At 45.7% G+C, this 14,093-nt stretch overlaps 1 protein-coding gene across 7 annotated transcripts in view; it reads right to left on the bottom strand.

The window, feature by feature from the left end:
- Positions 1-14,093, bottom strand: part of EVA1A (eva-1 homolog A, regulator of programmed cell death) — a 216,336-nt gene that overhangs the window by 6,936 nt on the left and 195,307 nt on the right. For all 7 annotated transcript variants that reach the window (XM_063330593.1, XM_063330594.1, XM_063330596.1 and 4 more), the window contains 2 exons: positions 6,662-6,826; positions 2,437-2,610 (listed from right to left, as the gene is read on the bottom strand). In XM_063330593.1, the coding sequence (XP_063186663.1) occupies positions 2,437-2,610; positions 6,662-6,826 (339 nt within the window). The remainder of the gene's footprint in view (positions 1-2,436; positions 2,611-6,661; positions 6,827-14,093) is intronic.

The raw sequence follows: 14,093 nt of genomic DNA, 5'->3' as shown, positions 1-14,093 counted from the left end.
TCCTGAGCCACTATAATGGCTCTTCTATGGACATCAACAGCTGCTGTGGCTTAAACCGCCTTCAGGGTCCCAAACTCAGGCGAGCGCAAAAAATTTCCAACTGTTCTGCTGCTCAAAATCTGCAATATAAAGGGGGATGGCTTTGCAGTGCTCTAGTTTTGTGCAGATGATTTTTGTGCCCTGTGAGACAGCTTGTCTTTGAACTCATAAGCTAAAACCTCTCCATATTCGTGTATAATGAAGTAAATCATGCCAAATCCATCCTCTCCGCTAAAAGCAGAGGGATAAATTACATGCAGCAGATAAAGATGGTTTAGGGCATCTGCTATTTCAATCCATGGGACAGCCATCAATTATTTTTAAAAATAATGAATTGAACATATATATCATTGAGACTAAAACCCATCTAACAGCCATGGTTATGTGCACTGGAAAACATGAGCAACAAGCTCCGGAACTGATCACTGGAAACCAAAGTTGTGAGGTCTGAGTTTTACTTATTTGACATCCAGTGGACGGTGAACACATCACAAGGAGACCACAACATGAGAGGGCAAGAAAATACCGTCCTTATTTATTATTTGTGCTACAGTAAAATCTAGAGGCTCCTGCCAAGACTGACACCTTGTGAAGGGGATGAATCAAGGCCTTGTGCCCTACGAAATGAATGCAGGGTCAAAGAGTTCTGCTGTGGTAAATGCAGGCAAAGTCCATGGGGACTCTGGGCATCAGCAGCAGCCCGAAGTCCTAGCCCCAACTGTCCCTGACCGTAAATCCTAAAACCTTCTGCTGCCCATTACTGTTCAGATGGGAAAAATAATATTAACAGTATTTTATTTTAAAGTAAGGTTAGGAATGCAGGCATTTTCACGTCAAAAAATGGCAGCTGTAGGTAAGAGGGGTGGGATGTGTGATAGACAGAAGAGTCCTTTAAAGTTTGCTTTTTCTAATCTTTCCTTAAAGAAGTCCACGCAAGAAAAAATATATCTTACTCAGCTATCGTCTGTGAAGAACACTACTAATCCCACTTCAGATGCCTGCTTATTAAAGGTGCCCTGAAAAGATTGATCCTGATGCCACCATTGAACATTTAGAAGGGCAGAACTCTGGAGTCACCATTCATGGTCCTTTTAGAAGGACCCTCCACTAAATATGCAGAAACAGTAATCTACTCAGTGGCTCCACAATGCAAAGCCCATGCTAGTTGTTTCAAATCCAAATACTTGTTTGAAGAAGCATGGTGGGCTCTCAGCAAGAGCAAGAGCATGGCACCAAGAACGCGTTAGTATTTAATGAATTAGCAAGACTGAATGGCACACTGACGTGAAAATCTAGCTTACAAATATTGGTGTTTTAGTTATTGAGACCTCAATGCTACAGAATAGTGTAATTGCACTACAGTGGTTTTATCAGACTGGCCGCAGTATGCAGAATTATTAACAGCATGTAGTAAAAGAGCAATGCATTAATATTACTGGAAAGGTAATACTGCTTGGCAATAAGCACTGCAAGGTAGTAAGCATAAAAACTTTTCATTAAACAAATGGAGAACACCCTGCAATCTCATAAGAAAAAGTGGCCACAAAGAGCACGTCCTGCCTCAGCAGGCTAGTTACACTGAAATCGGGGCCCTCCTTCTGGGGAGAGCAGCAGGGATTGGCCTAAAATATGATGAATTAGTGCATCTGATGCTCTTCAGCCAATGCTCCTCCTTATTTTGGGGTTAGTTCCTCCAACTCTGTAGGCAACCCCTACTGCTGACACGGTACCTCATGCAGTTTTGGGATGGGAAACATTTGCACTATATCACCTGTCTCTACCGTAGTTTTTGCTGTCAATGGTATTGACCCCAAGCACTCAGTAGGGCACACAATCTTTACTTCCACTTTTAAAGTGAATCTTCTTAGAAGACTGCTCCCCTGGTACTTGAAAGATACACGTGGGTGAAAGATAAACCGTGATCCAAGGAAATCTTACTCTAAACTAGATTTAAATATACAATTAAGCAGACTCTCAAGTTACTTCATCTTCACACTTCTACTGAAGATAAGCCAAATTCTCTTAAGCAGGGTAATGATCTGAGTGCTGCTTGTTTTCCAAATTACAGGACAACAAGCTTGCCTCCCTAATGAGCCAGGCTTTGATCTCCAGGAAAACGGAGCATTAGGAATAATACCACATGTAAGATTACATTGTATTTAACTTCAGATGAGAGCAAATCCAGGGGAAAGCAGAGCACAATAATCCCTGTTATATACTGTCTGCTAGAGCTGCCCTGGTCAGGTCTTTCAAGGGAGAATTTGCTGAGAGACGAATGAAAAATACAAACAGTTCAAAGAGGCAGATTTAACCCTAGGTGTCTGTGAAATGTAGGCTCTCTCGAGGGTCTACAAAGAGCTTTTGAGAGCCCAGAGGGATGGCAGCCGTAAGACCTACCTGTGACAAAGGCATACGCTGCTAGGATGTTGCTGAGCAGTGCCATCTCCGTGCTAACGCCCACGGGCTCCATGCTGCTGTTGGGTGCCGGCGGTTGTGTCTCATCCACGGGAAGCAGGAAGGGGGTGTTGTCTAGAGGGTAGAAGGTGGCCGATCTCCCTTTCTTCTTCTCTGCTTTGAAACAGAAAGGGAATGAGGAAGGAGGCACGTGCCCCAGCCCTACCCTGCCCTATCCCCACCAGCTCAGCATCTGCGTTCGGAAATCTGGAGCTGTTCAACAGATAGAAATACAAATTTGCCCCTTTTCGGGGGGCAACTAAACCTTCTCAGACAGCTTCAGCTGAGAACATACCCTGTCTGCATCCAGGCAGCATCTTCTCTCCCCCGTCTCCTGCCCTTTCATGTCACCACTTAGACACACCCACCTACGCTACAGCAAATATATAATCAGGTTTCTTTTCTCTTATGTAAATCAAAGGAGCCTTTATCAACAGTAGGTTCAGCTAAGCTTGTAATAAGGACTGGAAAACACAGGCAGAGCCGGCAGAGCGGCAACCCTCTGCCGGTGTCTCGCTGTAGCGATCCGTTCACACCTGGCAAACAGACGTGCTTTCTCTCCAGCCTTCTCGGGGAAGGGCGGACCTGAGTTTATGACTTCCTTCAGAAGCCTGCTCGTATTGTGTTTCACCCAGACACCATTTCCCCTTTGGAGAGGTGAGTGAACATGGGTTAATGATTTGATTTTATTTGTTGAAGACTGGAGCTAAGGGGGCAGCTAATTCCAGGAGGCTCAAAGAGACCCTTTCAGACCTTATCAGCTGGCTGCTGAGTGCCCCCTGCACCTTGATCTGCAGGCAGACTAGTCACAAAACCCTAAGTGTTTTAAACACACAAAAAAGTCGGTGCACAGCATCCAGCTCCATCATCCGTGTGATGGTTTAACTGTAGCCGTTAGAGTTTTTCAGGCCCCTTTCTCTGGGTGCCTGGTTCTGTCCAAAAGCACGCAGCGCACCGTAAAATCACAGACTTCCACCTGGCTCCTGCTTATCTGCGGGTATTAAATCCGATAATGCCATCAGTGCCGTGCAAGCAAAAGCACTCTGACAGCAGCCACAACACGAGACAGTCCGTGTTCCCTGGCTGCCTGATCCGTCTCCTTTCCCCGCAAACCCAGCGGCATGAAGCACATTCGGTGCCAGGAAGTGGTAACAGAAATTGAGGGGTGTCAAAAAGAACCGGTAATACTGGATGGAGAGGGACTGAGCGCATGAACGTGCGTGCAGTGATGCCAACTCCTAATCTGCCTGGGAGCAGAAGCGGCAGGAATGGATGTCCAGGCGTCGCTGTAAGGGATCAGCCCCAAGGAACGCGGGCACAGTTGTATCCCTGCCACGGAATAGCTGCATGGCCTTGGGAAAACCACAGGTTACAAGCTACCGAGGTGTTAATGACTGGCCCTGAAGCAAAGGTTTCAAACAACACGGCTGCCTGAGTGACAGATCCAAAAGGGAAAAATATCTTGCTTTAGGAGAATGGAGATCACTGAAGATCAGTTGTACAGAGACACTGGGGCACAGAGGGACCAGGGCACGTTCAGCAGGAAATCAAAAGCAAAGCTTTGGAAAATCTTCCAATTCCAATCCAGGCACCAGAAACACCAATGTGCCCTCTAATCTTTCCTTTTTTCTCCCTGTCCGGTAAATTGATGTCTGTACAAGTGGTTGGATTTTTCTCTACCACTGTTCCTTCAAAGAAATCCATGGAATCAGGATAAATTTTTCATTTCTCCTGAAGATGTCCTGGATACTTCAGAGCATCTCAAGTAGCACTATGCGTCTAAACTGAGGCAACTGAATCCTGCTATTAGTTGCCAGATCCTAGAGTGTCATTCAGCTCTCCCCATGGCAGACACTTGAAGCTTGATGTATTTACTCATACACAGTATGAGTATTTACTTGATGTATTTACTTGATGTATTTACTCATACACAGACATCTAAGACACCCCAGGGTCAGGAGGACATCCACACAGACATAGCAGGTATGAGAAGGGATGTAGGGGAAACTCTTACCCTTCTAGGGCAACATCTAGAAGCCAGGTGAACATCCCAGGCCATCTCAAATGACACGTTTATATGGGGGTAACGGAATCCTGCCTGAGACGTCTGCATGCTGAGTCTGGCTCTGAACTAGTTAATTTGAAATCCCTTTACAATCAATGAAAAGGAGGGGCACCACCAGGATGTAATCTCATATATATTTCATAACCTTATATCTCATCGTAAAGAGGACTGCTGGTTTAGCCGGCTCCAGCTTCCTGCTAGGTCTTTGAGAGCTTTCTACGACTCTCCATTAAAGTCCAGTCAATGAGGGTGGATTGCAGCTGCTCCGAGCCGGCAGGATATGAAACTGGGGCCTCTGCACCACGCTCTCTCACGTGTCCCGTTCCGGGTTAGTGACAAACCATCCGCCCCCCACTGTCGATACTTTCATGCCATCTCATAAAGCCTGAGGTTTAAATTATACTTGCAGTGGGGGCTTCCATGGGCATGTGCCAGATCGGACAGGAAAGGCTGAGAAGGACACCACTTCTGTTGGGTATGCGTCATCCCTTGTAAACCACGCTGTGCAATAAGGGTGTATTTAGGAGACAGAGGAAGGCATAACTCCTCTCATGTGAGATGCAAGAAGAATATTTTTTATTTTTTTTTTACATCTGATTTGTCCAAAGAACAGATGCAATCCAACAAGTTTTCAAATGAATGCTCATCTACATACGCTATACTCCAGCAAAGAGTCCCACAAAACCACAGAACTGGTTTTGTCATCAGCAGGACTGTACAAGCACAGGCAGGGAACCCAGAAAATGACTGGGGTTATGCAGGAGGGAAAAAACAAACAAACACAATTTCACAAGGGCCATGTGTTGCTACGCCGCGCGGTTCCCTGGGCTGCCATTCATTCCAGGATCACAGTAAAAGATATCCCCTTTCCTCCTTGCTAACTTTGAAGTCCTTGTCTATGCCTAATCAGCTCACCTACTACTTGTTTTCTCTTCCCCACCCTTTCTCAGCTGTTCCCAGTCACTCGAGTTGTTTCCCTGTGACTTTATATCAAACTTGAGGAAAATTATTTCAGCTAGCAGTAAATTCACCCAACAGCACAATTCAAGCATTGGAGAGGTTATTCATGATACCAGGCTGACTTTAGCAAATAGTTTCAATGAAAGAAATAAAATGGGAAAGGAGATTACAGAAATGTCGAAATATTTCCTTTTGCGATTTTCAAAATGTTCTTTTAGCTCTTAATTTCAAAATGACATCTGTGTTTGAAAAATGGTGCGCATTTCAAAAATGAATGAATAAACAACAGGAAAACTAAGCAAAAGGTGCCATTTGTAGAAGTGAAACGTTTAGATGAATGGAGTTCAGGATTTTTTTTCCTGCTTAAAAGAATCACCAGGATCACAAAATTTATTTCAGGCTGACTCAAAATTATCTTCCTTCACAGTTTTTCAGCAAGGCCTCCAAACTGACAAATACATTATTGCTGACTCTTACTTACCTGTGGATTGATTACCCAGGCTGTGGATTAACTTTGCCAGGAGTGTAGAAAGAGACAACACCCACCATGCCCATACCCACCCTAGAGCTGAATCTCTTGGAGCGCAGGGTGGGAATTTCAGGAGTAAGGTCATACACCGTCTCCTGCACGTTGGGAAACACAGAGGCCACCGACTAACCCAATACGTGCTCACCTGCGCTTTTCCTTTATTCATGCACCATCCTTTCCTCCTACTCACCTGTCCCTATAGATAGCTAAGATTTGACTTCATTCTTCTCTCTTGACTTTGCATTTTACAAAAATAGCATCATATTTCAAAGCTCGGTTGAAAACTTCTCTGTCCCCTGTGAGGCAGATCTACTGTCTCTGCCCTGGTTTTTTCTTTGCCGCTGCATTAGACGGGTCTGCATCTAAACTAAGAAAAAGTATTATTTCTGGGATAAGTTTTGACACACGTGTCCGTGACTGCTAGTTCAAGAAACCTGGTGTGAGTTTCATAGTTCACTTTGGTCCGTCTTTGGTCATGCCTTGAAGCTTCTCGTTCTGACTGTGACATGGATGGGGTTTGGGAACAATACAGAAACCCAGATAAGGGAAGACAGAAGGGAACGGTTACCACAACACAGTTAGGTTTGGGCCAAAATCGCAATAGTCATAGCTACCTGGCAGAGCACGTCCTATGTTGGAAGGAGAGACATCAGAAAGGAACACACCGTCCTCTATAACATTGGGATCAAACACTCTTGGCTGCAGTGGAAAATGTGGCTTCTGAAATCCTTGGTAATTGGTTGGTCTTGGCTGGGTTTCATGCAGAAGCTTCTTGGGAACTGAGGGAGAGGAGCAAGAAGAGCACAGTTGTTAAGAGTCAGTTATTTCAGCTGGTCAGAATGAGAATTATCACATTATACTATGGGCTCAGCTGGTACTTAATTATACCATGTGCAGACCAAACAGACACTCATTTACCACGATGATGAATGCTCTCCGAATACCAGCGCAGAGACATGCAATGAGAGAACGCTGGAAACTATAAAGTGATTAAGATATTGTTTATTTACAAGTAAGCTTCAAGACTAGACTAAGGATCAGATTCAGACATCTTATTTAGACACCCATCTTAGAAACTGAAATGCCTAGTAAGCCAGGCTTTGGCCTCAGCCCCACGCTCCAGCATACTCCAGCTAGACACCCCTGCTCCCGCCATGACAGCGGGCTGGGCAGGATGCCACGTATCAGCGGGGAATATCAGGTATGCCTGAACCCCTGCCTCTCTCCAGCCATCGAGGACTGCGCATCAGACATTTCTGTCCCCTCTGGATCCACAAAACCTTAAATCATCCACCACAGAAGTAAGAAACCCCACCTGTCAGAAACCCTCCCCACCCACTGAGATCTAAAATACACTGTTCCCCATCGGGCTTTAGGCTGTAACTACTCTGGGAAAGGCTCATTCTCCATTCCCACCACCCTGAGAAGGAGGGTGAAGGCTCAGCTAATCCCTGCTGTTCTCCATGTTCCGTCAGCCATGGTGTTAGCAATACGCAGGCAAGGTAGGTTAATATGTGACAGTTTCATCAGGACATCTGTGGTCTCTTCTTTGGACCAAAGCATGCCTTAGTACAAAGAGTATTTTCTCCTCCTTGACGTTGCAAGGCCAGCTCTTCAGCTGAACAACCAGGTAAAGAAATCAAAGTCGGTGCAGCTACCTCAGCGTACACCCACTGAAGGGGAATCCACACAGTAAATTCACTAATTTGCCCGGGGGGACACAGCAGCATGTCATTTACGGAGTTGAACCTGTTCCCTGCCTCAGCCACGGCCAACACCTGAGGCTATTCCAGAGCAAAGTGCTTTTCCATGCAAAGAGAAGAAACACGTATAGAGGCCGCTCTGCTCAGAAATTAGAGGAATAGAGTGATGAAAGACAAAAATAAAGAGATCAAAATTTCCAGAAGAGAAAGATATATTTTCCCCGCCAGTGACTGTATACTGATATATACATAAAAGCACCATTTTTAACCCTTCAGACAACCAAGACTTTAGTGCCTTAAAGACACAGACCGCTGAGAACTAGGCACAAGTTCACTAGCCCCACAGAAAGCCCAGGAGAAGATTTCTGGGATGCTCAGCTCTCCTTTCTCCAAGCCGAACGGCAGCTGCCCCTCTGGTCCCAAGCCGGCTGCCACCTCCTAGTGCCTCAGTTTCCCCACCGCTCCGTTGCCGACCGCGCTATCTGTCATCTCCACTCTTCGCAGGGGCGTGAAGAAGCGCAATTAAACATGCAAAGCACTTTGAGATCCTTGGCACAAGCATGAAGGAGGACTTGGAAGGAGTGCAACCCTGGAACAGAAAGGAAATTCCTGCCTGCCCCCTGCAGCTAATCAGCTGCCAAGCTGGAGCATGAAGTTTAATCACGCCCATCAAATTTGCCTGCATAACTACAGATATTAGGGGGGGGGGGAAGTGATCCAACCACCTTGTTTACATCGTGTTCGACTTGCTGTCTTTGCCGAGGCAAAGAAAACTGTAACTATATTTACTGACTGACCTCCTGTATTAGGCTGCCAAGTTCTCAGCACTGAAGTTCTCCCATTATTAGTAGAGTCATGCTAGGTCAGGAAACAGACATAAAAACCTCGCAGCTTCTGAATATCAAAGAGCTGGCACGGCAGTTTCTAGTGAAACCTGAATTGGCAACTGTCCTCTGATGGGGAGACGGCGAAAGAAACACATCCCCTGTTAGGAACCAGACAGAAGCACGGGGGATACCTGTGCCAGAGGAATATCAGAAAGTCTGGGGAGGAGGTGGGTAGAACAGAGATCATCCCGCAAACCACACAGTCAGGGAGAATTGCCATTCTGGGTGCCTAATTTGAGGCAGATATTCAGAGGGCACAGGGCTCGGCACCCTCCAAAAATAAAGACCCCTTTTGTCGTATCTCAGGCTGAGGACCTGAAAGGCATTTTAAAGACACGTCAGTTTTCCCTTACAGACTTTTCGTCCAAATTGCATCCCAGTTGATATGCATCCAATGAAGAAAATGGAGCAAAAGGAACACAAAGACAATTTTTTAGCAGATTTTGACTAGTCTTCCATGTTTCAGATTGACCCTTCATAATCATCTCCTTTCACCTCCCAGTATTCATGGCCGTCTCTGGGGCACTACTCAGGCTGGGTGGACCTGCATCTTTCTTCAAGAAGGTGACACCACCAGACACATAAACATTTGAGCCAAGTAGGGGAAAGAAACACCATCTTTTCCTAAGTGCACACAAGGAATTGAGCTATGGCTTTTCCACCTTGGCATGTGTGCCACCACTGCTCCCAATGCTACCTATGGGACAAGGAAAGGAGTCAGGGTAAAGCAAAACACCACTAAAACAGCCGGCAACTGTCAGCAGCATCCCATGGAAAAGGAGAGATGAAGTATTCAGAAGGAAGCATTCACACAATTTGATGTCACGGCACCTTAATGGGGTAAGATTTGCTGTTATCCTTTTGGGATAGCTGAGGAAGTAAGATGACTACCAAGTAGGCATTAGGTGCCTAAAAAGGCAGGTGAAGAGAGGTTCCCAAAAGCAGGCGTGTGCTTAACATCTAACATCTGTCATTAGCACGCACTTTGGTGCACCATCCTAAGAGGTGCTTGTCTTCACTTCAGCAACTAAACCTCTTTAAAACTCTGGAAAAAACTTAGGGCAACACAGGATGTCTACAGCACATGAACCTTGGACTTTTCCATTTCAAGGGACCATTTTTCTTTGTGGACATCATAAACATCTTGAGGACATTTTGCCAGGAAAGGCCTATCTTGGCAAAGAGTAAATAGAGCGATGGCATGCAGCAAGTCTGTTCTTCTTCCGGTTTATATGATGCTAAAGCAATACACAGCTTAGATAGCTCGATTTAGAAAGACAGTAAGGCTTTCTCAAGTGCAAAACACCTCACAATTTCCAGTTAGCTTCTGTGTGGCAGCCAACTCCACAACAAAGATTAAACATCTGGTTCCTTTGAAATACCCTCCTTAAATTCTCCAGAGAGGAGTGCATCTGACACAAAGCATGGCATGAACTGAAGCGAGGTGTCAAGAAAAGTTATTTATGAGCAAAACCACCAGAAAAAAACAAGTACCTGGGATTTTAGTCTTATCTCAGCATTAAGCACAGAAATCCTGGCAGGGAAGGGCTGGCACTTGGCCCGCTCCATTCAGTCAAGTGGAGAAGTTAAAGCAACTCAGTCAGCAGAACAAGTGATATATGTGGACAAGAGGGGAAGAAACAGGCCTTCAATCAAAGCGTTAACACATCTGATAGTCTCATGTGCACCTTAAAAGGCACATGAGAAATAAGCTGGGATCGTTTGGAAGAGAGGAGACGAGTTGTTCTGGGGACCTCGGGGGGTAGCAGTCAGCACAGAGATGTGGGCATTTACCCAAATGATAAAATTCTCCCCTAACTTGGGCTGGGCAGCTGAGCAGCGCAGACAGAGGTGCAACTTTCTGGATGACAAGTCATGTTCTGCCACCCACCCCAGGGTCCAACTCGGGCATCACTGCATGGACTCGGTGTGAGCCAGGACTTGATCTGGAGAGCGAAGTGTCACCATGGCTGTGACACTCTCTGAAGGCACCTGCAGAAGGTGGTTCTAGGTTATAAACCCACAAGGGATCTCCTGGATCAGCATGTTCACTCCTCTGCCATTACAGGCTTTCAAGTCTTTATATAGTCTCTCTGTGTCCCAGCTACCAGCTCCCACCACTCATCTGTCTGAATCAACACCATGCTAGCAATAATTTATACCAGTTCCCAACCCAAGACCTGCATTACCCATTTGCAATGAGTTAACAGTATCAATCCCACAACAACACCTCACCGTCACTGCCTGGCAGCTTCCCCCCTGCAGGGACGGAGCAAAGGAAAATCAAAGCTGGAGCGTGCTCTCGCTGGCAGAGCAGACCCATCAGATTTGGGTACAAGCAACCAGCAGGACAGTGTGAAAAGGCACATGCTGGTGCTGCTGACAGTGTCCTTATTTGTACTTGGTGGAGACTCCTTCTGCTGGGCTTTTTATACAAGCAGCCTCTTGTGTGGCCACAAAACTGAGGGCTGATGAAAATAAAAAAGTTACTGTGCCTACAAGCAGCAAAATTCTGAATTATGGTGCTAAGAGATGGAAAAGGCCGGCCAATACCTCGCCTCTTTGTTCATCGAGATTGCTTGCTGCATGTTTTCTACTATTTTGATCTATTTAATTTTAAACACTCCATTTCTGGAGGCTTGGATAATTGTCACAAGAGATTATTTTGCGGAGGAATATTGCTCTTTCTGAGGAATTCTATTTCAATATGCTGCTGAGTGTTTCAATTTAGGCGCATATATTATTCCCCGAATCAAAACATTTGACTGCTATAGCCCTCAGATTTTACAGATGGGGAATTGGCTCAGGCACAAGGTTTTGAAAGTGTTTAAATATCAAAATGATTTGGCCAATCTCACACAGGGAGTCTGTGCCAAAGAAAGGAAACAAATTCCGGCTCCCTACGTTTCAGCCTTGCACTCAAACCATCCCCTCTCTTTGCTAGTTTGATCATTCGGTGTTTCCCGATGCTTGCTCAGTCCTAAACACGCTTAAACTCCCAGGACTCAACTATCCCCCAACCTCCATCTTCACTGAATATACAGATCAGTCAACTGAGATCAATGAGAGCTCAGTCTTAAAAACATACAGACAGGGGGTTTGTCATTCTCCAGCCCCCTGCTACATACTCGCTTGTGCATTTCCAGCCCATAAGGTCTACTCTGAAAGCTCAGTGTGATCAAAGCAGATCTGCAGGACCTTCAGCAAATCCTCCTGTGAATGCCTGAAGCAGAGCACAATTTGAACAAAACATGACTCCCTCACCAATGAAAATTACAACCAAGCCTTTTATCTGGGCAGGTTGGGGCCAGGAACTGTTGATGCTCAACATATTTTTAAAATAATAAAAAAAATAAAAATCCTACTGTGAGTAAACACCCAATATAAACTATTGCAAGTTTTTAGAGGTAGCAGCTCTGAAGGATTTTCGTTTGAGACTTGAAAATGCACAGTATCCAGCCAGAAATGGGATCATTCGTGTTTCTTAACTCTTACAAGAAAGCAATTCCTTCGCACGTATGTAAGGTATATGGCGCTCTCAGATTGCAGAATTAAAAGTGGTTTATGTGCTGCAAAACCTAAATTCACCAAGCAGTCAGTCAACAACATCTATTAAAATAATGGATTCTGGCTGTGTCGGACCACAAAATATCACAATATAATCACAGAGCAAGGAGGAAAAATCCCATACTTAAGAAGACTCTGCACCTGGGGACAACAGTAACACCACTGTGTAGCTGGAAACGTGGGTGTGGAAGATGCTAATTTGATTAACAAAAGTAAATTGAGGCACAGCCTACCCCCTTGGCTTTTTCCCAAGGGTCTCAGACATGGCCAAGGAGTAAGTTGAAAGCTTTTTGAGCTGCCTGTGCTGCATCTAGCCCCTTTCAAGTGAATAAAACCCCATTTGCATCATATGCCTCTTCTCATGATCACGTGTGTCATGTCAGACATCATAGAACCATAGAATGGTTTGGGTTGGAAGGGACCTTTAAAGGTCATCCAGTTTTCCAACCCCCCCTGCCCTGGGCAGGGACACCTCCCACTAGACCAGGCTGCTCAAAGCCCCATCCAGCCTGGTCTTGAACACTTCCAGGGATGGGGCATCTACAGCTTCTCTGGGCAACCTGGGCCAGTGTCTCACCACCCTCACAGTAAAGAATTCCTTCAATCTAAATCTATCTTCTTTCAGTTTAAAACCATTACCCCTCATCCTATTGCTATACACCCTGATAAAGAGCTCCTCCCCACCTTTCCTGTAGGCCACTATAAGGTCTCCCCGGCACCTTCTCTTCTCCAGGCTGAACAACCTCAGCTCCCTCAGACTGTCCTCATAGCAGAGGTGCTCCAGCCCTCTGATCATCTTCATGGCCCTCCTCTGGACTTGCTCCAACAGGTCCATGTTCTTCTTACACTGGGGCCTGCAAAGCCAAAGCCCACCAATTTCTGTCCTGTCACCAGGCATTTCCCCTTCATTTGACAGCGGAGCTCTTTGGTCAGACACAGGTGTAATCACCATCAGATCCTACAGCTCTCAAATGTCTCCATGAGCAGCTAGATGGCCAGGGCACCCCCATGTAAAAGGCTGAGTGCACCTGGACATCAACTCCGTGCTTTGGCTGCAAAGCAATATTGCACCTCTGGGCATCCTATTTAGAGTAAAATTATAGTACAGTTTACACAGAAAGCGTAAATTGTCCCAGGAGACAGCAAGAGATGTGAAGGGACTCTGTACAACAGAAGATTTGATCAACCGGCTGCCGTGCAAAATCTTCACTGTTACCAAAAAAAAAAAGCAGAGCAGAGGTTTAACAAGAACAAGTGGTCAAGACCTCAGCCTTCCATCTCCTTCAGTTATTTTAAAAAGGGAATTTTTTCACCCAGCATCGATATAGTTGGCAATCCTGACACCGAATGCAAAACCCAAGAGAAAGAGGGAGTTCCTCAGCCCGCTGCAGGCGTGTTTTCCATGTGCGGTAGTTCCAAACCACCGATAACAAGGAAATGACTCATGCCAATTACAGTACGTCCACTTCCAAGCACCACGCGGAAATCAAGTGAGACTGTCTGGGAAAATATTCCTGTCATAACCAAAGCCACCTACACCTCTCTGAGCCCACACCCCACGCCAGGGACCTCCTCCTCTGCCCGAAGCAGAAATCTGTCTCTTCTGCTGGTGATTTTTGGGCTGGTGGGAAGTGCTACAAGCTGGGATGCCTGACACAACTCATACAAATTTTCGGAGCATTCTGCCAAGACTACTTCTGAGGCAGCCCAGATGCTTTGCTTTTTACTGCATCTTCTGACAGCAGCTAACTACAGCAAGGTTGTGCAATAAGATAGAAATATAACACAGACAAGCTTTTCTCTTGTTTGCCCTCCTTGGAAAAGGAGATGTTCATCCTTTTCTCATGCAGCTGCAATCAGAGAACTGACTTCAGAACTGGAAGCAACTC

This window comes from Chroicocephalus ridibundus, chromosome 3, assembly GCF_963924245.1.
Source record: "Chroicocephalus ridibundus chromosome 3, bChrRid1.1, whole genome shotgun sequence".
Classification (NCBI taxonomy): Eukaryota; Metazoa; Chordata; class Aves; order Charadriiformes; family Laridae; genus Chroicocephalus; species Chroicocephalus ridibundus.
This window is presented reverse-complemented; position numbering and strand designations above follow the sequence as displayed.